The sequence below is a fragment of the Sciurus vulgaris genome (genome assembly GCF_902686455.1).
Source record: "Sciurus vulgaris genome assembly, chromosome: 14".
In the NCBI taxonomy this organism is placed as follows: domain Eukaryota; kingdom Metazoa; phylum Chordata; class Mammalia; order Rodentia; family Sciuridae; genus Sciurus; species Sciurus vulgaris.
This window is the reverse complement of record NC_136475.1, coordinates 56,997,343-57,023,955: the sequence shown is the minus strand read 5'-3', so window position 1 is coordinate 57,023,955 and position 26,613 is coordinate 56,997,343. Positions and strand designations below refer to the sequence as shown.

At 34.4% G+C, this 26,613-nt stretch overlaps 1 protein-coding gene across 36 annotated transcripts in view; it reads right to left on the bottom strand.

Annotated features, from left to right (window-relative positions):
* The window catches only part of NRXN1 (neurexin 1), a 1,087,847-nt gene that overhangs the window by 54,875 nt on the left and 1,006,359 nt on the right, over nt 1-26,613 (bottom strand). Inside the window, exon 1 of one of the 36 annotated variants that reach the window (XM_079110058.1) lies at nt 23,704-23,933. The exons of 34 other annotated variants lie outside the window; for them this stretch is intronic. In XM_079110058.1, coding sequence (XP_078966184.1) covers nt 23,704-23,736 — 33 coding nt within the window. In that variant the 5' untranslated portion in view covers nt 23,737-23,933. Of the gene's footprint in view, nt 1-23,703; nt 23,934-26,613 lie in introns of those variants that run through there. One more of the 36 variants, XM_079110057.1, reaches the window with a different exon arrangement.

The following is a 26,613-nucleotide window of genomic DNA, read 5'->3' as shown; positions in this document are numbered from 1 at the left end:
CATATGATCTCAAGCAATGATGCTTACTCATATAACATTATTTAACTAATCTTTCATGGCCATGACTGATATTTAGGCTAATGGATTTGGTATGGTACTAGCTGAAATATGCCATGTTTGGTTAATTGATGGACATTTGTTCTTGCTGATATTTTTCCCTATGCAAAGCTGCTCTGGAAGAAAAGAGGGCTATCATGCTTGATTTTCATGACAAAATCTATTTCTCTGAAGAAAACTAATTACTGGGTGAGGTTCCTTGTAAAGAAATCTGACAGGATTTAGAATTAGTGTCACAAATTCCTCAAGCAAAGTCCAACCCATGGTACTGATAACCTATGGAACGAGAAGTTTCTAGGAGTCAGGGGATATCACAATTGTCTCCAAGAGGGGAAAATCACAAAAAAATAAGTCAAATGTAATATATATCAAATTCTTCAATAGTAGACAATTAAAAAAAAATTCATATAGCATTACATCAAATTGGCAATTTTAGTTAGTCAACAATTGTGAAAGGGGCAAAAGAAATTTATACACTGAATAAATCTTACAATAATTTCATTGTTTTTATAAAGCTTTGGTTCTTTGTCAATTATTTTTCTGAATCATAGATGTCACAGAAAATGTCAGCCTCATGGTTCACTATTTAATAAAAATAAAATAATAAACTGAGATCCACTGTTTGGAGGATAAATTTTAACTCCAGAACAGAAATACAAAAAAAGTCAAAAACAAATATAAAGCACCAATTAGTCAAAAACAAATATAAAGCACCTCATTTATGCATAGTATTTCCTTGTGCGCATAAATTATGTTCACTATACATCAAGGTACAAATTGTAATTTCTGCCTGAATTAACTTACTGTAGCCACTCTGTTCTAAGGCAGATGAACAAATCACTCATTAATATAAATAACAATTGACCCAATTCAGATAGCTTGTTTTTTTTTTTTTCTTGAAATGTAATCATGCTCTAATATCTATTACTTCATTTAATATTCACCAACAGCATCCTTATCTAGAATGCAGGTGAAGGTGTTGTTATTATAAGTGTTATAGTTAAGCATCTGCTCAAAAAAATAGTCATTTGTATACTCATTTACCCAATTTGAATGTGTGAACATTGGCATTCATGAATATTTAGGGCAAAGCTTAAATATTTCTGAAAACTGTCGGTTTTCATATTTTTTTAATGTTTTCCACCCAATTGATGCCCTAGGCTATTATAAAAAGTGACCATAAATCAGGTGTTTGCTTGAGAAAAAGATGGACTTGAAAGTCATTCAATTTTGAAAATTTTCTCAGCTACTTAAAATGTATGCAGTGGTTTCTGAACAGTTAAAGTAGGTTTGAATAGAAAAAATCCACATGGTAAAGAGATCACCTGTCTTACACAATCTAACATTTGTTTTTATGTATGTTTGACACTGGTTATCTTAATAGGCAAAACTCAAAGGAAAATATAAAAATGTGGGGATAATGTTGCAGATAAGTTAATTTTAAGGAAATGATGGTAGAAAGAATAAAACTGGATTCCTGCCTAATCAAAAGAACATTGTTTCAGCTAATTTATGCAAAATAGTAAACCTTCAAAAAATAAATCTGGTGTTAAGAATCTTGAAACCAAATCTGTCTTTTTTTTTTTTTTTTTTATGAAGATGGTGTATCTCTTCTATTATTTCTTTAAACTAATGATGACATCTATAGCTCATATTGCATTTTTAGCCAACCCAGTGTAGAAGGATCATCTAAAAGACAAAAGTTAAACCTTCAAGAAAACAGGGAAATAATCTATTCTCCTGAATTCTTACTAGTTAGAATTTGGGGATGCAAGACCTCCAAATACTGGTAGTAATGGAATAGAGATACTGAAAGGGAAAGTAGAATATGAGGGTGATCAAATAAATGTTTTTGGACAAAGCACCTTTGGAAATGATTTTGGCAATTTCCAAATTAAATAAATACTGACAAATGTTTTCAAATGTAAACCTAGGCTTCTAGCTGCATCAATATGAATCTCTAGTCCAACTATTGTGACTGAATGGACTAATTAGTCACACAGGTTGAACTGAAAATCCTTACTGGTAATGAGGCCAAACAGACTTTATTATTGTAACATGCCAATGATGGGCAGTTTCAACTACCCTGATTAAAATATCCAGGCTTTCATTGCTAGCACACGACACATTAGGGAATGGAATCATGTTTCATTCAGGCAGTCACATATCTTCTGGAACAATCAGACCTTAGTGATCTTTAGTCTAAGCCCTCAGTTTTATGTCTCAGGATACTGAGTCTAGAAAATTAAATGTTTTATAAACCACAATTATACTGCTAATTAATGGCAAAGCTATATGATTATTCAGACCTCCAATAAATTGTGATGATCTCCTACCCCAGATGACTTTTATCCATCCATCCGTGTACCTTCCACCTATCTACCCATCCGCCCACACAACATCAACTTGTTCTCTAAAGGATTTGATGTGGCTTACAAACATATATGATGAAAAAAATTTAAAATAAGTAAAAAGTTGGCAAAGCGAAACTAAGTAAATTGTCTAAAACTGAATTTTAAACAAGAAACCATTAAAGTCATCAGATAATAAACAGACACACATACAATAGAGACACCTACACAGCTATAGTACTGTCTGATGTGACAACAGCATATAAAGTGACTCTAAGGAAAGCAACATTAATCCTAGAGTCCAAAATTTTAAAATCTAGGGATTAAAAAGTCACATTTGACGTAACTATCATTATTAAATACAATGAATCCAGAAAGTTCTTCATTTATTTGTGTCATCATTCCTCAAATTACTTAAAGACCTAAACCACCATATCTGCAGTTTCTAAACACAGATGCATGATTACTTTCTTGGGGACAGAAAGAAAATGTAAATGATTGAATCTTTTCCTGAGCCTTTTGGTCTTCTTGAATATTGAAGATTGCAGACTGGTGAAAAAATTAACACAGTAAACTCTCTACTCACTTCTCACTAAGCCACTGATGAAAATCCAATTTCCAAGGTCGTTCTTATTAACTACTGTCTTCGAAACATAAGTGCTAGTGAGATATTTATCTTTGTCTCTTTCTCACAACCATCATTAGTGCTTTGTCAAATTATCTTTTATTACATCTTGGGAATAAACAAACAGAAGTGATCATTTATTAGTAATACTGGGTTTTTTTTTTTTTCCTCCAGAAACAATCTAGACATTGATCAAGTTAGTCTCATTTCATAGCCTAAGAATCGGAGGTTCAAAATCAAAGAAGTAGAAGGTGTCAAAAAACAAAATTTCTTTGCTACTGGCTAATACCATGATCAATGTTGTCTTGATAGAACTTTAACCTGGTGATGCATGAGAATTTCAATCCCACTCAATATTTGGAGTATGAAACAGAAAGAAATATGGACATGGTTGGAAATGAAAATGATTCAATGAACATTTTATTTATAATTTTATTTTGATCCATGAGTTGAATGCATAGAAGGTTCTATACTGAGATCTCTCAAATAAGTCAATATCTGAGAAACATTTTTTGAATGTATCTATAAAGCAGTGATTGAGGGTAAACATATCTACCTCACATGTCACGAGGTTATTTTGTTCCTTAATAAGAGGATCTTATCTTTGCTAGTTCTAGGTAAATTGGAATTCTAAGCTTAAATACTCAAGTACTTCATTCCTTATGGTGCATTAGTACATATTTGGGATATTGTGCTGCTGAAATATCTTGGTTTAATTTCTACTATGCTGATCAATAATGTAAAATAAAAATTAGCTCAGAATCTAAGTCTCAGTTCTGGATCTTATAAGCAATATGCATTTTCTTGGACTAGCTTCTGTGTTCTAAACAAGTACACAAGAATATATACGCTATACATGTGAATATATTTATGCATTTGCAATCATTTGTATATGTGACTCATAATAACTTCTCCATCTCATAGGAATGTTATTGGAATCAAATTTTATATTTGAAAACATTTTTCAAGTATGAAAGTGCCCATAATGCAGTATTTATATGTTATCACTACAACTAGTAAGAAGTTGTATTTGCCTCTTACATGACAATATAAAGAACAGTTTTGGTGCATGCTTAAAAAGGGCAGTTAAGTATCTACTTAACTGAAGAAATTTTATTTTCAGGTCCTATAATCCCCTCAGTTGAATGGAATCTGTATCTTTCACTCCAACTGGTCCCTCACATAAATATGCTGTACTTATTGCTGTATGTTTTGTTCTTTTATCCCAGGATAGAATTGATTTTGGCATTGCTTATTTAGGGCATGTATGTGGATTTCCCTGTGACTTACAAAATAGGCAGTGCCAATTTCCTCTTTTCCAGGACAGATCTCCTTCAGAGCTTGGTGTGCAGACTGGGGGACACATGAGCTCTAAGTTCTGTTCATTACGTGACGAGATATATTATCTTTGGATTCAAAGCTTACTGTTAATTCATGCCCTTAATGTATTTACAGAATTTTAATGAACAGAGAAACATGAGGAAAAACTGAATCACTTAGCAAACACAGCTAAGTGACACAGAGAGAAAGAGTGCAAGAAAGAGAGAGAGAGAGAGAGAGAGAGAGAGAGAGAGAGAGAGAGAGAGAGAGAGAGACTGATTTTCTAAGTGTGATCTATGTGGCACAATGCTCCTTACTGTAATGGTTGTGTCTTCTATATGGATTAATAATATGCTAATAAATTCTTATAAGACACAGAGCAATATTAATACATTAGAATGATGGAAGTATTTACTTTCCAAATTACCTTGAAATCTAAAAGTTTGGAAACTGCTTAGCTGTGTTCTATTTTATTTCTGACACGTCCCTGGATAGAGTTTATGTCTATGTTTTATGCCCCCAGAGCATCTATCACAGGAGTTCAATAGAGTTGATTTAAAATGTTATTACCCCTCAAAAAACCTGGCATATATTCTTCAAACATCTGCAAAAAAACATTCTATGAAAGTAATTCTGATTGTAAAAAATAATAATTTAATAAATAGAACTAATATAATTAAGAGTGAGAGATTCATCTTGACTTTTAAAATAGGAGAAATATAATGATCCTTGCATTTGTTAAAAACAAGATTTAAAAAAATCTTATTCTTGATGGCCATCCACTCTAAGCTCAATACAAATCTTTATGTGACAAAGGATGTTTGTCACACTTGCTCATTTATAACAGGTCATTAAATCTCAAAAGAGAGAGCAAGTCTAGATTATTTTTCAGAAGTACAACTCCTAAGACTGAGATAAGAATGGTGGCAAAAATCACACTTTTTCAAAGATTTTATCTGCCTTATAACATCTCCAGAAGTGACAATGAAACTTTATAACTGGTTTCCACATTATATTCCATGGCTGGAAATTTATGGCGGAAAAATAGAAAAAAGTGACATTATCTTTAACTGAAAGAGAGAATGACTGAAGGTTAGAAGGAAGGCAAAACTAAAAATGTCTTACAGTAAGTTGGTCTGCCTACTTTTATGAAGCACTCCTGTCCTTCAGAAAGCAATAAGAAAAAGCCTACTTTGTAGAAAGGACTGAGAAATAAATAGTTGACTATTACTCTATTTTTTTTCTCCCTACATAATGTTCCCAACTCTCCCTGTCTCCTACAAACTATATTGCAATAATCTTACATTATAAGTACTTTTATTTAACTGTAAGGAAATTATGCCTTTATAATATTTTCCATCAAAATCCATTATGGGATGGAAGTTTTATCTTCTTTCTGAAATAAATAGCACAAGGGTAAGGACTGTCTGACACCACTCATCAGATTCAGATTAAGAAAGTGCAGAGCAAAATGGACCCCTAAAATTTATCTCCATTGATTTTCCCATGCATTCATTTATTAATTCATTCGTCCATTCATAATCATCAGTTGAATACTTTTGATTAATAAAGAGTTATGAAGGGGAGGAATAAAAACATAATTTTTTGACTCCAAATATTTACAATATTGTGGTAGAGCATGCATTCTATTTCTTTTCAACTTCAAGGTGACATCTTGCCTTTTATTAATTAGTCAATTAATCTTTCACATTTTCTGCAATTTCAAGGTTTATATTGTCTCTTCGAGGGTGCATTCCCAGTGCCTAGCATAGTACTTAGCATTAGAGGAGAAAAATCTTGGCCGATGCATCAGAAATTATTTCAGTCAGTATAATAAAGAAAATATAATTAGCTCAATAAAGAAAATAAGTTCAACATTAGAAATTGTTTTATCATACTTGAAAAAAAAAATGCACCTTAAAATTTTATAAAATATTTCCAAAGGTGAGGCATTAACAGAACCTGAGCAGTTCTATGATCTCTGATATATGACCCATCTGCTGATTAGAAGATATTACTTTGAAAAGGCTAAAGAAGAAGCATGGTTGTGTCAGCATCTTTGGAAAATGTGACTAGTTCCACCATTCATTTTAAGCAATTGGTGCTTTCGTTTTTACAATTAATAAACTTAATTTTTACAATTAATAACCTTAATTTTTACAATTAATAATAACCTTCCTTCTTTTGCATTTGCTTTCACTTTTTATGTCTTCTTATTTCATTTGTGGTGTCCCAACTCCCATCTCAGGAGGAAGGAACACACAGCAAGAAAAGTCTGGAGAGCAAATGCTGTGTGACTCTAAAAACACATCTTGAATCCAACTCTAAAACTGGGGATAGGGAGCTGGGATTATATGTATTCTTCCTGTTGTAATTATCATATGACTCCTGAAGTCAAGAAATTTGGAAATGTTTCTATGAGAAGAAATTTGTAATTTAAGAGGCAATCTTTTTGCTTTGCTAAAATACTTCCTGGTGCAAGGAGGGTGTTTTGTGTGTATTTGTTGATTTAATTTGAGATATCATGAACCCTGACATTTGACTTCTAGTTTTTAGTTTAAATGACTGAACTCTTCTATCAGGATAATTTGGCGTACATTTGTGGAATGGGGTATGCAGGAGGGGATTGGTAGCTTTTAGTAGTTCTTGAAAATAATTTCTGGGCTGGGGATATAGCTCAGTTGGTAGACTGCTTGCCTCACAAGCAACAAGGCCTTGGGTTCAATCCCCAGCACTGCAAAACAAATAAATAAATAAATAAAATAATAATAATAATAATAATTTCTAAGAGAGATGGATTGTTGTGGTAGAATTGAATGCTAAGTGATAGTATCCTACTGCCATGAGTTGCAAAAGGGGAACTTCAGGTGTGTGATAAATTAGGACCTTCTGAGAGTAGAAAGTTGCTCTTCATACCATGGAACTCCTGCACTACCTGTTCCAGGTCTTTTACAATTAAAGAAAGGAAAGCTCTAAGTGGACACAGTCAGGCCTGAATCAGGTAAGCAGCGGTTCAGTGTGGAACCTAGAGAAGCTTCTGACTGCCTGGCTTTCCATCCAGTTGGCATCTGACTCCTATCGCTCCCAGTTTCATGTTTGACTATGGGAAAGATACAAATAGCAGCAGGAATAATTTTCTACTTTGCCCAAGATTTTCTTCCATGATTTGCCTTTTAAAATGGTACCCTACATTTTATTGAAATTTTAAGCAAGATCTTTGAGAATTACTAGAGAATGGCACCCACCAACATTGCTTATGGCAGCCAGCCTGGAGAGCACTTAACAGCCAGTGCAAAGCCTTTTGAAGACCAACCAGCAAACACATGCAGGAGCTGACTGAGAACTTTGCTAACTGCCTTCTATGGAGAGCTAGAAGCTTCATTAGAGGTCTGTCTTTGTGAATACATTTCATTAGATGGCATGCTTCTGAAAGCATCCCTCAGGTACCTAAGTGTTTTATTTAGTTATATCATTGTTTAAGGACCTTGTCTTTGACTCTGTTCACACTTTTTTTTGTCATTAAAATAGTTGTGATTAAGTGAAGATCACAAGTAAAACACAGATCTCTAAGCAATTAACTGTACTTTCTCTTGGATAGCTGTTCTCTCTTCAACCTTGCACTTATAATCTGTCCCACTCAATTCTGACATGTTTGCTTGCCATTGCTATCATGCCTCTGCAATCTGGATGTGTCCTTTTCCTTCCCTGCACACCTCTGCCATCCTGCCTGCCCTTTTCTCTTTGTACTCATTTCTGGGATGCCTGTGATTAAGGAAAGGAAACAAACTTATTTAAAATTAATGTGCCATTTGTCATCTAAGAATTTCTGAAATCACATGACTACAACCTTTTAAAGAGAAAACTCAGAAGACAAGTTTTTTTTTTTTTTAAACTGATTTGGTATCATGGTTCTGAGCATCAGTACCAGCAACACAGTAGTGATCTCAGACTCTCACGTGTATCACTGCCCCTACTCCACAGGTTCCCTGAGCTGCTCTTTTATTCTTTAGTCTGTGCCAATTCTAACTAGTTCTTATTTCTTTTTAAGTTTTGTAGACCCTCTTTCCTTCTATTTTGCTCCTTCAGATTTTCTCTGAGATGGAAATTCAGATAATCAAGTTCCCTATCTTGAGAAATGATAAATTGGCTATAAGGGAAAAAGTATAGAGAGAATATCAAATAAGAAATCCAGGTGCTTTAGAGAAGTCAGTCAAGCTAATGATTTAAAATACACAGAACCTGTTAGTTTCCTCCAAATGCAAAGTTCCTCATGAAGGTATACTCTTATTTGTAAGTGCATCTCTCAGTAATACTCTATTCCCAAGTAGACTGTTCTTATTTTATTGATCCCAAGAAACCTTACTGAAACTAAATTCCAAATATCTCACTTTCTATTTTCCAAGATCTAGTCAGTTAGAAGCCACCTTCTTTGGTGTTCCATTGCCTGTGTTGGGAAGAAAGTGGCAAGGAAGCATTGCAATAAGAAAGATGGTTGACTTACTGTCTTCCACCACCTTGTGATCTATCTGATAGCTTGGGGAGTACATTGGCTTTACTTACAGGAAGAATTGGATGCAGCTGTGCAGGGGTCCAGCTGTATTTATTCTGTGCCTAACCCAGTGCACCCTGAACAGAAGGAGGGAGCTTTCTATGGGAGCCTCTTTTCTGGCTTCTTAGGACCTGACAAATGAAGAAGTCATGGAACTTGCAATGCTACTCCCTAGTGATTTGGTACGTGGTCATTGGAGTTAGATATACTCCCATTTAAATTTGAGCCCTACCACTGGAGCTATCAGAGACTTGGTGATTTCTTTTAACTCTCATTTGTAACATGGGAAAGATTCAATATCAATCTTTGCAGGGTAGTTTAAAGAATTAAGACAACTACAATAGATAACATGCTTCAATTGGTACATAATACACACTAACTAAATCTTGGTTGTTGTCACATGTTTCTCATTAAAGTGGGTGAAACCCTACTATCCTAACCACAGGAGGCAGTCAAGCAAGCTACATTGGTCTCACACAGAATATTGTGATGTAGGAGGGAGAATAGCCAAATATTGCATGAAGAATGCTAATGTACATTTTTCCCTGAATGTTCTATTTTGCTTTTCAACTTTTAAACTGCACTTTATTTCAAAACATACTCCCAACCATTCCAAAGCATTTTCGAGTTGGAAAGCCTTCTTTTTTGTTTCATAATAAGCTAACTGCAGGTGCAAACTCGAGGGAGACAGACCTTGGAAATTTTAAGTATGTTGCTATGGCAATGGTTTGCAAGAATGTGTATGAGTTCCATCTTAGCTCACAAGCATTCAACCGAGTTCACATATGGAGGTTCAAATCACGAGGCACACAATGTTTGCCCTTCATTGTGTCTTGAAAGGTTTGAAAATTACTGTCTCTGTCGCTTATGGCAACCAGAAACCACAAAATACCACTTATTTATTTATTTATTTATTTGTGCAAATGGAGAGAAGTGGTTATTCATTATCTGCTCTAAACTGGCCATTCTCATTTTGGCTGCTCTAAGGGAAGCTGTATACATAAATTCAACCATAATCCTTTTTGCCATTGTTGCAAACACAGACCTACATTCCCAGTATGATGTAACTGCAAACATTTTCTACAGAATTTCATATTAATTTCCTCATTTAAAACTGACATACCTTTCAAGAAGCATGATAATTATTTAGGGCTGTTGTATTAAAGCAAATTTCAGTCTAATGAATTGTGGAGGATCTCTTTAAAAAGCTCCCATTTTACAGTAGAATAAAGAAAGTGAAAGTATGCAAATCTAGTTATTAAATCACACCCCCCCAAAGCACCATTATCATCAGCCACAAAAACGACATGCAAAAGACATCTTTTATGCCATTTGAACTATCCCCGTCTCAATTGTTCTTAAATGGTTCGATTAATGCTTCTACATGTTAAAACCTGAACAATGGAATCATGATTCTTTGACAATAAAGGCAACGATTCTTGACAAAAGCATTCCTTTTTCTCATAAATGGATTCCACAGAACATTGGAAATCGGGAAGTTTTAAAGCCATCTATTTGGAACAGGAAATGATTATTAACAAATTCTCTACAAATTACAAAGGCTCCCCCCACCCCCGTCTCAAATTAGGGCTACACAAATTAAATCAGTATTTTCTAAAATAATGTATTCACCGGCAAGAAAAAACTGTATTTCTAAGGGTGTATATTCTTCAGTTTTCCTAGCAAAAACATTTGCTGTGAATGATTCATCATGATACAAAGTGTCCTACATAAAATGAGGCCACAGGGGACCCCACTATCTCCTGCATTTGGTTACTGATAAAACCCTTCACAAAAGCATTATTAGCTACCAAATCCTGACAGTTATTTAGAATTCACTTTACTGCCTTAACTTTGACCCATCCTCCAAGACATACACACGCACACACATATAATCATTGTCTGTCTCTCATGTTCCTTTCTTTAACAGCTTGTCAATGGACTTTAAAACTGCAGAAGTGCTCCTTCCCCACCCCCCATTCAGAAAGCCAATGGCGATGCTGGAATGTAACAAACCAAGAACACAATAATTAGCTATGCAAATTGTCTAGTGGATTTAAAAAGGAAAACAACTCTGGAAAACACAACAATCAGCAGTTTCAAGCTCTAAAAAGAATCTGCATTGAGTTTCCATTTCTTTTAAACAAAAAATAGATCAAGCTTTAAAAAAAAAAAAGTCAATGAAATGTCTATGGAAATAAGGCATGCCAGCTAATGGACCTTTTGCATTTATAATTTCTATGATGCTGACATACCAGAAAAATATTTAGTCCTACAACTCTTTCTAAATAAGTTCTGTTCTCTTTTATAAACAGATTCATGCCCAAAGGTGAGTAGCACCAAAATACTTTCAAAGTGGACCTGGAACAGATTAGTAGGTCAAATCATATGCTATGACCTACCAGTCCCCAACTCCCCACAAATCTGATCCCAGTAGTTATAATTTTTTTTGAGGAATGCTAGTATTTTATTTTTGCTCAATTTATTTCTCCAAATAAAATATTTAGGTTTGATTTATTCACATACAAATTATTATATTAATAGCAACTGCATAAATTTCAACAAAAATGTTTATTTTGAAAAGTCACTTGAATAAAATAAAATAAGTCAAAAATTATTTACTTGAATTGAACCATAAGAGCAATTGGGTTGTAAGATTGGCCAACAAGGTCAATTTTTAATTAATTAATTAATTAATTTTATTTTATTTTTTAGTACTGGGGATTTAACTCAGGGGCTCTGAACCACTGAGTTAGATTCTCAGTCCTTTTGATTTTTGGAGACATCGTCTTGCTAAGTTGTCCAGTTTGGTCTCAAACTTGAGACCCTCCTGCCTCAGCCTCCAGAGTAACTGGGATTACAGGCACGCTCCACTCCACCAGCTTTAAGTTCCATTATATGTATGTCTCCCTTTTTTTTCATTTGCAGTAGTAGAGATTAAACCCAGGCCCTTCCACATAATAGGCAAGCACTCCACTATTGAGCTGCATCCTAGCCCCACAATAGATTTATGAATGCTAACTAGATCAAAGTGAACATTAAAGGCAACCTGAAAGAATTTTTAAAACATCTGTTGTGTTCGTTTGTGAATGGGTCAGGGAGGCATTCATTTGTGAAGGTAGAGAGTATCAGAGAATTTTTATCTAAATCTCTGGGCCAATTTGGCCAATTGCCTCCTCCCCTTTCCACACCACGATGAGTTCCTATGAAGCAACTTGAGTTACCTCAATAGTACACATGCTTAGTCTAAAATGTTGATCTTATTTTCCAGTGATTGTTATTGTGCCTTTAACCCAGCAATAGAATCAGATTATCAGATTTTCAAAAATAAAAATTATGATGAAATACAATTCAACTACTACAAAACTTTTGTTTGCTTCAAATCTCTTTTTTCCAACTTGCCAAATACATGTCCTCTTTATAAATTAAGAATGTAATGTGTGATGCCTACAACTGCACTAGGATCTAATATAGATATCTGAAATCCCACCAGGAGTCCCATCAGTTTAATTCGAACGCACTGATCTGCTGCAAATCTCTCCCCAACCCAATATTAGTATGTTAGAGTAGATGACCACTCAGTTTTCTTCAAAATGTCATAAGGCGGGTAAGACAAGGGAGCCTTATAGCAATGGTACAGTTAAGTAAGTTGACTGTGGTGGTGATTATAAAACTGTGTAGGGCTATACATGCATGCATGCATGAACATAAACACATGCAAACACAAATGCATGTGTAACTGGTGAAATCTGAATAAGCTCTCTGATTTATACCAGTATTCATGTCCTGATTTTGACATTATACTATAAGTATGTAAAGTATCTATGTGTCAAGAAAGTTGGGTCATTTTTTTGGCAACTTTCTGTGAACCTGTAGTTATTTCAAAATAACTAATATTCTATTTAATGAAATGACATGCTGATGGAGATGAAATAATACACAGAGCCTGATGCTCAGTGAAATAAAACTCACTGGTTTCAAACCACTCGCTTTTCAGCTAAAAGTGATAGTTGCTATCTGAAATAGTAAGAAGAGTCATTGGTTTTAAGGTAGTTACAATTTTTGACTATTTTACGATGAGTCAAGGAAGGGATATTGTCACATGACCTATTACTACTAATATCATTTTTAGCTACACTTCTATCATGTTTCCTTGAATACTGAATCCTAAGGGTTAAGACAGTAATCATTAAAAACTTCAAAAACAAAAGAACAACAACAACGAAAAAGAAAACTGACAAAAGTAAAAGGACATGTCAAAGATTCACTAAAAATTAACCTTCTGATACTTATATATTGAGGATGCTATAGTTTCTGACTAATTAGCTATTTCTACAATCTTAAAATCCTGCTGAATCCTTTACCTAATAATTAAGATGTTCTCAATATATTTCCTTTCAGTGACACAGAGATCAGTAGATTCTTCTGACCTCCACAAGGTCAAAAACTAATGGTTAGTGATCTAGCAACTTTATCACTGAACATTGGTTTCAAAATTTGATTTTTAAGGAATGGGGCAGAAAAAAGGCAATAGAGACCACTAGCAGATTTCTGGTAGAGGCAAATAAAAGAAATGATAAAGAGAATGAGCAGATGAAAGGAAAAGTATCTTCTAATTATGGTTGGATAGTGGCAGGGTGCTCCCATCCATTTTACAGAGATCCATAATGGAGCTCTTTCAGACTTAAGAAAGTAGAGTGAATCTCTTTCATCCACGTGAGATATGAAATAAGTTTTGATTTCAAAATGGTAGAAAGGAACTTAAAAGAAAAGAAGCATTATAAAATGTACAAGTCAGACATTTCATCCACCAGTTCTGCTCTGAGGTCAATCAACTAAACAGTGTCTGTCAGATTTAGCTTCCCTGGTTCTACTCAAGGCTTCACTCCTCTGAAACAACAAACCTTAAGGCACAGAACAGAAAAGTGCCCTGTATGGAATTTCCCCTTCGCTGGACATTTTCCACCAACCAAAAAGCTTTAAAACAAATGGAGGCAGCTTCTTCGTCTCTTTAATTAACACAGTCTAAGAATAGTGGGTTAGAGGATGATGACTTTTCAGAATCTATCAATACTTTCCCCAGTGCTAATTTCATCAGTTAGAGTAAAATTAAAAAGGTGAGAGGAATTATTCTTAATGAAACAATAAAATATGTAACAGGCAATTAGTCTAGAAAGATACTAGGGGTGACAAATTGTTCCAGAACTGCTGCAGCAGACCCAAGTCCACACTTCAATAACGGCAAGAGTGGACAAGAAGTGTGTGGCCACCACCCCTCAGGACATCTGGCCCTTCTCTCTCCCTAGTTCCACAGAGCTATGATGCTTCTTAAGCTTTGTAAGATTTGGGAAATGCTTTAAAGTTGAAATGTCTTAAGCTAACAGTGTTCTGGAAGTCAAATCTATCATTATAAGATTATGTTAAAAGCTGAACCTCTACTGTACATATCAGTTTATACTTCAAACTGTTGGTTTCCCAGAATACCCACTGAATCCTGGTGGGGGACAAAGAAATAGTCTCTGTTTAGATTCTGACAGCAAATTTTTTAAAAAAAATTTAAAAATATAATTACTACATCTTCCATACCCTAAGAAGTCTTGAAATTGGTAAAATACAAAAGTTTGATAAAATACCAAAGTTTCAATTTCATTTCCTTGGGCCTATGAAGACTATTGCCCGTGGAAAAATTTCTACTTATTATAGCTACTCACAAGCTATATTACTTTTTTAGACACAAATTGGGAACATTCATAAAAATCATTTGTCCTACACACCTAATCTTTTGCTCCAAGTTTAGAACCATTTCTTTTTTCACATTTACAGAAAAAAATGCTACAAAGTTTTGTCCTCTGCGGTTCTTGTATTTTTATAATTTATTTTTCTATAAATCCTTGTCAGTAATAAGACATTTTTTTTTCAGACTGTGTTGTTGATAGCTTATGATGTTACATTCTTCTTCCCACTTCCATTAGATGCCACAGTGTACCTTCTTTCTTTCTTTCTTTTCTTTTTTTTTTGGTACAGATGATTAAACCAGGGAGTGGGGAGGAGCTTAACTACTGAGTCACATCCCCTGCCTTTTTTATTTTTTATTTTGAGACAGGGTCTTGTTAGGTTGCTTAGGGTCTTGCTAAGTTGCTGAGCCTGGCCCTAAACTTGCCATCCTCTTGCTTCAGCCTCCCCAGTCATAAGCATGTGCCATCACGTCCAGCTTCTTAGGACAGTATCTGAAACTGGTTTAGGGATGAAAGACTTTTAGTCCAGAGTGTGCAGCACTTTATGAATCATTAATTAATATAAAGCCTAAATATATACACAGTAGGTACAGTACTCACCTGGGTAATTATTTAGCAGTATCGGACCCTGATTTTACACCACAGCGTTCTTATTGGGAATCTCAGAAATGGAATCAGAGTTTTCTGACACATGTAATAAATATTTTCACTTACAATGAATAATTTAGCTCTTTTGGCATTCATTGCATGAAAAATAGATTTGAAATAATTTCAAGGTCTCTTAGCAAAGTGGAAGCTTTAGAACACATGGAGAAGGGGCTGCCTACAGTCCTTTCCTTTGTTTTCACAGAATTTTGCTGGCTTTCGGGAAGCACATGTTACAAAATTTTTTCACATTTGTCAAGATAAAAAAATGCAGTCTTTTCTATAGCTTTTCCTAAAGTAAGTTTCTAGGATTCCAAACTGTTAATTCTCTGAAATCTATCAGGCTTACACATAGAATGCTAATGAGCTTCTGTATTCTTCATTATGAAAATGAAAAAGCCAGCTTTCCCTCTAATTAAGGACAGCCGTGAGTGCATGATTTTTACACTCTCTTAAAAATGAAAATGTTATAATATCCCAGATGAAAATCCATCCCTGAATTCAGGTGAGATGATTTTAAAAAGTAAAAAGCAACATATTCTTCTGAGACTACTTTTCTTTAGAAATGTTTTGTAAAAGAAAACTCACATTTATTCACACTGTGAGATCATAAAGCATTAGAGCTACAAACCCCTCACCTTAAAAATGGATGGTCTTCACCACATCAGTACATGTAGAACTTTCTAGAGTGATTACATAATCAATTAAAAGATAATGTTTAAGAATCATATAACCTTCAAAAAATAACCTGTTGACCTTTGAACTTGTCAGATTTCAGGTGAATTGGGAGTGATTATAAGAGTAGATCTGAAGTGTGCAACAGAGTTACAGGCTGAGAATGGGGTAGACCTTCCAAGAAAAACAAAAAAGGAAAAAAGATTCTGAGACATAATAAGAATAAAGCAAAAACATAAGAGTGAGTTACACACAAAAGCACTGCTTTTCTGTTAATTCTGTTTACTCTTAAAATATTTGATTAAATGTTTCTGGGTGGAAACTGAGTAGCCTGAAAAGGGGAATTCTCTCAGGTAATGGGTAGGAATCAAACCAAATAACACTCACATTTCCCAAATATAGTCTGATGACACTCAGTGACATCTATAACAAAAGATCTGTTAAAACAAGTCACTTTTCACAATATATTAATTGAATGTAATTGTATTATTGGCCATTATACAATTTATTTATGTTAAAATTAGGGAAGATGAATGGAGAACACTATTTTATGTTTGCAACATTTCTATATTCTAAAACTATTCCTATAAAATATGTATTTTCAAACTAAAAAAAGTAAAAGTGTATTGATATGATCAAATTCTGTATTTTACATACAAGTTGGTGATTTTGTAGTATGTATAAAAGTGTTCTTTTTTTAAAAACTCAGGTACATTTGTAAAGAAAAAGAATTATAACCTCAACAACCATAAAATAGGAACTTATAAATTCCTCTCTCTGTTCCCTCTGTAGACATAATGCATGTATTATCCATATTTGAATGACATGTCTTTGGAAATACCCTTACATTTTAGAGTTTCAAATCATCCAAGTGTATACTTTTCTACTTATCTCTTCACTTTAAACCTTCATATTTCTTCCTAATGTACTATCAGGACATGATGCAATATTTAGGGAATCTCTAGGTAGTGATGATGTATAAGGTTAATATTTATTTTCTTATTGCATCGGTGGACTTCTGTTGAAAATGACGCCATCTATTGCAATAGAAATCTTACTAACTATGTGGAAAACCAGAAAGTCAGGAGTCTAGGAAACCCTTCTTGCCCTAGATGCCTTTAAGTGATAATTGAAGCTCACTTATCTCTAGCTTGAGATTTATCAAGAACTCTACAGTTTGCTATTTTGTACAGAGGTATCATTTCAGTCTGTCCTAATGAATCATCCATGTAACATCTCATAATTATTCACTGTATTTTAAATGACAATATGTACTGAGGAAATAATACTCTTGATAACCATTTCATCTATATGCGTAGACTACGAAGAATTATTATAACATACAAAATTGTTTCACCCTTAACACCCACCTCCTGGAAAGAAAAGAAAATCAAGAGATAGGAAAGGAAGCAGAACCAGATATATCTTTGGAATAACTGACAAACTCAGTCTTTTATACTTAGTGGCCTGATACACCAAAGTTTCTAATTTACTATTGGAAAAAATGGCTCAGTATTTTCAAATTATCCCATCAGTAAGAGAACATTTAGCAACTAAGTCTAATTGTAATGAGTGCAGAGAATGAATGCAAACTATTCAAATGATTTTTAAATTAAAAAGTTATATACATTTTGCATTATTTTTATCATTCATAAATTATTAAAAATGGTTTTTAAGATATTACTGTGTTGTCTTATGAATATATCAAATAGGAAACAACTGCCTTGATTAATTTTGAGGCGGCAAAATTAATCAAACAGCAAACTGTATAGTTCTTGATTGCCTCAGAAAAATCTCAGAACCTTTCTTAATTCAAATCCCCTCATGGAGTCAATACTATCTCGGAGAACTGACATAAATACTTGTGTCTCCTTTAATTTTGTGACCAGATATGTAGAGCTACTCAAACAAACACAGGGAATGTACAGCAGAGTCAAATTCATTCCTCTCCTCAACCCACACACAACTCTCCTTTCATGAATCACATAGCAGATGGTCGGCAAATATGCTTTCATTAATTGATACTGTAACAGTGGTCCACTTCACCTTTTGAATATAGCTCAGAGGCTTATTTTTAAAAGGGACTTGTTTTCCTTTCCCTTTTCTCCCTCTCCCTCCCCTAACCTGGGGGTGGGGAACAAGCTTACCTTGAGTTATCTGTGCTCCACAGGAAGGAGATATCTGCCAGAGAATCTAGGAAGTGAGTATTTCCCAAATTAACAAGTGAATGTTATCATACCATCAGGGTGCCTTGGGACCCCCTGTCAGGGCACACCTGGAATTTAACCTTTGAAGAGCTTCTTTAAAATCCCCCTGTTCCTCCTAATAGGCAGAATCTTGGCCTCTGGACAGGAGTTCCCTTTGTTTCTCCTTTGCTAGCAAAGCAATAAAACTTCTTTTTCTTTTTTCTCAAAACTGTGTCCTTGTTATTAAATTGGCATCCAGGACAAGAACCGAGCTTTTGGTTACAATACTACAGAGTAAGTAGTACCTGTCCTAGGTTATGCTTGTCTGTCCTGACTGCTCAATGGGATTTAAGTCAGGAAGTGTCTTATTTCTTGTGAGTCACCCATAATATCTAGCAGATCTGATATAAATCAATCAACCAGTAGATATTATAACATCTTAACCAAACAAATGTACGAAAAATGCTGAGACTGGTGCTTCATAATTGCTTATATGTCATAATTTTCCACATTCTGGAGAGAGATGGTACATTTCTTGAAGGCTAAGAAAGTTCTTGGCAAATCCAAGATTGCTACTCTCTGCCAAATTTCTGGTTTGCTATATGTATCCTTTAAATCTATTATTTGGCAGCTACGTATTTAGCAATGCTTTATATGGATGCATATCTCATACATATGACATTGAACTCTGAAGATTTCAAAGTCTTACCACAAACCTAATGGATAATCTACTCAAGTCTAGCTATACCAATGGAAAAAGTCATGGTCTGTAATTGAAAATGATGATTTTTCAGCCCAAGGAGGGTAACTGATTCAGAAAGTACATCTAGTTGTGCAAGGTAATCCATTATGTAGATAGGTCACACATGGGTAACTGAAAATTGACTTCTGAGGCTGTAACTTATGCAACTCCAAACTAAGGAGCTTTAAAAAAAAAAAATTCATAAAATTTAAAATAGCTATGTTTTTATTTATTTTTTATTTTTTTAATTTGTTTTTTTACTTGTATATGGATACAATGCCTTTATTTATTTTTTTTGTGGTGCTGAGGATCCAACCCAGTGCCTCACACTTGCTAGGCAAGCACTCTACCACTGAGCTACAGCCCCAGCCCCAAAGTTTGTCACTTTTTTTTTTTAATGGACTTTATTTTATTTATTTATATGTAGTGCTAAGAATTGACCCTAGTGTCTCACACATGCTAGGCAAGCACTCTATCACTGAGTCATGACTCCAGCCCCCTGTTTTTAAATCATAAAGGCAGACTTCCTTTTGCATAATACATATTTTATTATTTATGCATTGCAATTTATATATGTAATCTATACTTTTGCACATTTTTTTTTTTTTTTTCTGTAAGAAAGTTAATTTATTTGGTGATTGGGAAATCCATTTGTCTTTGGTTAGCCAGGCGAAGGCATTCCACCATATCCTGAAACCCCTACTTTATCCATGAATTTACTAATAATTCTAGACTATAATCTCATACAATCATTTTCTTAGTCAAAACCCAGAAAGTCTTAGAGCCAAGACAGTGGTCTACTACAAGACCCATTATGCTTTTATTTAAAAAGTAGTGGAAATAAAGGTAGGGGAACAACCTTCATGGCTGACTTTTCTTTTGGGGACAGATTTCATTTGCTTCCCTAAATAATATCTAAGTTATTTCCACGGCTATATGTAGGTTTTGTCTATTAAGTAGTACTTGAAGTAATGAAGTCTTTATAACAAAAGGCATTATGCTATGATTGTGGGGAAAGAGTAAGAAAAAAGTATTTGAGACTTTTATGTTATGAAGAAAATAATTGTAGCTTAAGCTGCAGATCAAAAATATACTGAATGCACAAAATTAGAATAAAAATAGTGTAACCAATTTTGGGGAAATATTCTAAGATAGTTACATTAGTAACTAGTTTAACAAAGTGACTCCAAATTGAGCTGAACATTTGAGGAACAAATAAGAATGTATAGTGATAATCACACATTTTTGACACAAAAATAGAAAATATCTCATATATTCTTGCTTATTCATGGTTGCAATTCAGTTTGGACTCATTCTGTCTTGATTTGGCTAAGAGAGTCCAGAGATATCCATGGATTTATAACTGTCTGTGACTTTCTTCAGTTATTCTGTGTACTGGAAATTGCCTATCTACTCTGCAATATTGTGCTTAGTTAGCTCCATTCTCTATGCCAGAGTGATTAGGGACAGAGGTCTTCAGAAGATTCAAATAATAGCTGTCAAGTAAATGTAAATAAGAGAACAGAAAGTAAAATCAATCTTTCTGGGTCAATACAGGTAACCTTAGTGAAAATCAAAGAAATTCAAAGGCTAAATTTATTCAAGAACTTGGTGTCATTAGACTCTGCTGAATTTATACATAGTTTATTGTTTATATTGTTTCTGAAGCAAATGGCATGCCATTTTTTCTATTTATAGAAAAACTAGTCCATACACTACAGTTAAAGCCCTAGTGGAATAAAGCATAAGGAGTAGGGGGAATGGAAAGTGAAAGAGAAGGCTAAACAATAAAAGATGCCATTTGATCTAAGCATACATAGTCAACAAAACATTTCACCTATGCATTTTGCTAGTGCTCATAATGCTGGAATTAAGGGCACTAGTTTTTATAGCACCAAATCTTGTTTCAAATGAGCCATTTACAAAATGTGCAGAAGTATAAGCTTAGCCCTCAAAATATTTAAACTCCATATAGACAAAGGTCTAAAGTACTTGACTCATGGTTTTTTGGTTTTTTTTTTTTCCCATTTGAAAACTACAAAGTATAAGCCCAGGGGCTTTTCCCATCAATTAGCATTCTGCCAACTGTATCCATCATATAGTTAATTGATTGCACTTGTAGTTTATAAATGTACCCAGATGCTATGGGATGAACACATTTCATAAATTAAAGGAGCATATGGATGGCACAGAGTAACATTTCATTCTAACTACCCCAAAATCTTTAATATGCAATGCTACATCACTAATTATTTTGTAAATATGTAAACATTTCCCTGGTTGATGTCTTGTTGAGAGATTTTCTTGGCTGTTGAGTCCAAATGCTCTTGTGACCAGCTATTTTATATTAATTCAAAGCTTTTGTAGTTTCATTCCAGTTTGTCCAAAAGGAGAATGTGGCTTCGTCTATTGGGAAACACTGACTGTGTGAAGTTAATGAAAATATTTATCCTTTATCACTGGGTCATTTTGCTTACTCAACCCTCCAAAGTATAAATATCAGTCCAAAGTTCTGTCTCCAGATCCTTCCTCTTTCTAGAAATGTTAGAGGGAGTTTGCCAAGTAGAAGCATTTTGCTGTTTAGTGAACTTTCTATTAATTTGTAAGGACAGGACATGAAGGAAAGGCTGCAGAAATGCTAAGAAATTCATTTTTTCTTCAACTCTTAGGAAAATAGTATAAATGACCCAAGTAAATTACTTTAAATTTACTTCAAGGTACTGAAATTAAAGATTTTTATCCTATCTAGGTCTTGATTCCTTGAAACTAAGATCCAAAAGTAAGGGACATGCAACATAGTAAAATTTCCTTTGGAAAATGAAGATTCTCTCCATATGTAAAGTCCACCAGCCAAATGATTAATAAGTGAGCTGAGTGGACCCACAGACAAAACCACATAGATTGAAATATCTTAAATTTGTGTTTTATTTGTACATTTTGACAGCATGATTTTGATCAAATTCATTCCTAGTTAAAACTGGAAATTGTGAGTTCAACTAGAATTTTCTAAGAATCATTAAAATCAGAGAATTCAGATTTTTATCCTTTTTCAGTCCTGTGACTTTTCTGGGCAAAGGTTGTACCCAGTACTCTGGAAGCTAAGAGTGATAGAAAGTTTGATGAAAAATGCTTACAGATTAATTTCATTTCGGAATTTGAACTGAGTATTGGTCAAACTCAGTCTTCATAATACAATAAAAACTACTTAAATAAAACATTCCAACATTATCTAGACATGAACATCTGTTTAACAGCCAGAAGTAAAGTAATAGTAGTTAATTAGCATAAATTCTTAATGTTTTCAGAACTGAAATCTTACTTAGGGAAAAATTTTGGTAAACACTTCAGTTGCTTCATCTAAGCTCTAGTAAACACATTTAGTAGTAAGTGCCACATTTATATCAGATGCTACCAACTCAAGTAGTAAAATGGCTTAATTTTAATTTTGCTCCTACTTTTCATACAAGGAAAAAAAGGTTACAAAAACAACACATAAACAAACAATGCACCATTTATAATCTGGTAATCAACTTCTATTCATGGGATTTATCCTCTAATCTGTGAAGCATGGACTACTTAATTTAATGAAAAATAGTTGTCACTGTGTACATGACATTCTGTCTCATAATTACAGGAAGATGCAATCAGAAGCTCCCCTGAAAAGAAAGGCCAAGCTCCCTTCACTATGAATCCCCCCCCACAGCCCTTTCCTAATATGCGATGCCTTCTGTCTCCCATCTGCTCCACCCCCACCTATTGTCTCCACTCACTGCCAAGCATCCCAATCCCATCTGGCTATACTCTTGCTTCTGCTGGCTCTAATTCCCATGGGCCGAGGGAATGTTTGAATGCCAAGGCATTTCTGCTCTTCACAAGAATAAGGACTGGCTAGAAGGGTATCAAACAACTCCTCATGAAATTCATACACACATAAAACATGCACAAAATCTCTCGCATTCATAAATAGCAGTTTTTAGAATCCTCTCCTAAACTAAAAATAATTTTTTCAATGTCTTTAATTCTTTCATCTGGGAAGCACTTTCACAAATTGAAATCTTGCTATCTTTGAAACAATTGAAATTAATATTTCCAAACCATAAACACTTCCATTATCCCACACATGCAGTTTTTTTACAGTAAGCAGAATTCCTGTAAATAAATGTTACTCAAATATTATCATTATGAATATCACTATTTCCAGTAGTTAATCAAGTTTAATCATTCATCACTATCATTCTCTGTTGTACCAAACATGCATTTAATTCAGATATTCCATCTTCACAAATTCTCCACAGAAAAAATCCCACTCTGCCGCAAAAGCATGCACGGTCAGAATCTAATCATATTTAAGCAAGAATTTCACCAAGTCATTAACAATAATAAAGCAGTCTGGCAAGTAGTGAAAGCAGATTTTATTCATGCTTTTACTTGAACCAAGTTAAATATTTACACACACACACACACACACACACACACACGCACAAGTTTTGTTGCTTTTTTTTTTTTTTTTTTGCCACAAGCATGCTGAAAAACCTCTGAAGCTCACAAAAAGCAGCAGACAAAACTAGAAGCAACCATGCTCAGGGTTTAAAGACATTTTAAAATTTAAAACAGTCGTTCTACATTTCATATAGAGCATGCATAAATCTGACATGCAATCTCCGAGAAGAAATATTTTAATATAAATCATAAAATTAGTTTATCCAAATGCATTTGCCCTTATTTTCATTCTTATTGTTTTTAAGCTTCTGGTGTCTTAAACCCTGCATGCTGCAGATCTAAGCTGTGCTCAGCAGCGGCTGTGATAGAAGAAGCTACCTGCGAGTTTTCACAGTGCCATCTCATATCCATGTCTGTCTGGCTACCCTGCGTGCTTAGAGCTTTTTTCTTAATTCTTAATGGAAATCCTAGGAAATTTAGTCCATCCTCTGAAATCAATACTGGTGACAGGAGAGCTCCCTGACTCAGTGGGAGATCAAGATGATAAATTGCCTGCGCATCAGCCTGGCCTATCAGTGCCCTGCACACAGATGGGCGAGAAAAGACACAGAAAAGCCTCTATCAGTCACGTGTCACCAAGAAGCCAATGGCTGACGCGCTACTGCAGGAAGGGATGCTGCAGTTCCGTCTGCAGTTGACGAGGCTGTTGGTACGCAGCCCAACCCGCGCCTCGCTCAAAAAGTCTAGGCGGTAGCTGCTGTGGAATTTGCTCCCCCGCTGAGACTGCAGGGGGACGGGTCCTCCCTCTAAGCCCTTGACTCAATACGTATATTCATGCACAGGGAATTTCCCCCATATTACTTTTAAATCCTTGTGATCATCAAGTAGAAGAGAAACTTTTTTTTTTTTTCTTTCTTAAACACATCCCCTCCTTAAATGCTTGTGTGCTCTCTTTGGGTAATTACCAGGTTTTTGCCTAATATTAAATTAAACGCCTTAAACTGTGCAATTAGCATGCAACCTTCCTAAGTAGAATCTCCTCGAAGCTTTATAATTGTAATTACAATTTTATTTCCAAGTTAATGAATGACATTTTTTTTAATGCCACGTTTATAATGAGTATTTTTATGGGATGATTTTGTAAAGGCAATTATGCAACATTAAGAAATACATTATGCTTTTTGCCCATTAGGATTGTTCCTCTTTAAAGACGATTTAAGTCCCAACAAATATGCTATTTTATCAATCACTAAAAATAAAAACAAGCAGGATGCACATCTTGTTCTCCAAGTCCTGAAGAACAAATATATTATCCAGCGATGGAAATATGTACTTATTTTTTGCCTTTCCCCTGAAATTTACAATAATTCTTTAGTAGAGGGCTACACATCTGGACTACCATATGGAAATCTATCCTCTTCCACTGGTTATACTGTAATAACAGACATGCATATCTTTTCAAGGTAACTGAGAAGATTATGTATGTATGTATATGATGGGGGAGGGGGTTAAAAGTGATGAAACCATAGTGTATTTCAAAAGACAATATAAGAGAGATTTTTTTTTTCAAACCCACAAGAAACACTGACAATCTACAGGAATAAAATTAATATAAGAAAAATACCCTGGACATTTTTCTTCATTGATTTCCATTGCCAAATTTTAATAATATTCATACATTTGAAAGGATTAATTCCAATACCTTTTAGAGTCACACAATACTACTTAAAACAATATAAATCTAATAAATACTATGGAAATGTCCTAGTAAATCTTAACAGCTTAGAATGCTGAAATCCCAAAGCTCATTTTGTTTTGATTACTATTTTTTAAACATTAAATCTTGTCAACTCTGTTGCAAATTTCTTATTTATATTATTTATATTCTTATACTATCAGAAATGATAAACCTTTTTTCAAGCTCTTTAAGATATATGTTGTCTTGGGCCCAATCTATTTCTTTTGCCCATATATTCAATAACATGATCCTTGACAATCAAACTTTATTCTTTTAGAAAAAAAAAATGAAGGTTTCTCATTAAAAAGAAAATAATAATGATAATATAAACTTCAACATTAAACCTACTCATTGCAACATTGTAATAGTCAAAAACTGAAAACCTTCTAAAAGGCCATTGATAATGAATTGATCAGATCAAATATGGTATATGCCCTTACAGTAGTCAAAAACCCTGCAGCTGTAGGAAATAATGTAGCAAATTCATATGTGCTTGTATAAAGAGATTTCCAAGATATATTCTTATTTAACCAGAAATTTAAAGCACAGAATTTAAATTGTAAAAAGCAATAAATCACTACACATACAACACACACACAAACACACACCACAAAATGGTTGTATATTTTAAAGAGGAAATAAATGTTCATAAGGACATAAAGTATTGATTAATAGTGGTTAACTCTGAGGAAAAGGACTGATTTTATGGTCTTAGGTTACTTTATCCACAAAGGCAAGCTGGTAAATAAGAAAAGTGAATAATCCTGTTTTAGACCACCCCATATAACAGCTTGCAACCAAGGCAGAGTGGCCCTGTCTCTCTCTCTAGAAATTGCAATTCTTGCTCTCAGGCCCCCACCAAGTGTTTTTGTGTGTAGACTGGGTTTCTGGGAACAGAGTTTTTAGGACCAGCTCCAAGCACTTTCCCTCCTGTGGCTCCAGACATGCCGGTTACCACACTTTGCCAAGCTCTTAGTGTTCAGGGTCAGTGCAGTAGGAGTATACTAGGGCTCAGATAAAGAACCACCTGGAACACTAGGACACTGGAGAAGTTTAAAACCAATTAGTGTTCTTGTTGACAGGGAACTGTTGACAGGAAAGCAGATTAGGTGGGGGAGGAAGAGAGAGAGAGAGAGAGAGCGCGCGAGTGCAAAAGAGTGAGCAGACACACACCATAAAAGGAAAGAAAGACAGTGTTTTTGGTCATAAAAATAACCACATGTCCATGTATATTATCACACACGCTGAGCTCTGTGGTACAGGACAACTTTGCACGTCACTATTCTGTTAAAGCAGGTAGATTTTTACAACTTCAAGAGGTTTTCTGCTTGAATATTCCAATTCCTTCATTTTATATATGATGGATTATGATGCAAAGAGTTTAAATAACTTGGCTTAGATTAAGGTCATTCTTTATCATTCCAGTCAAGAGATGAGCATGATTTCAGCGAATGTCAAGATGCTTTCACACAATAGCTAAGCTATGGAACCAACCCAGGTGCCCTTCAACAGACGAATGGATTTTTAAAAATGTGGCATATATACACAAT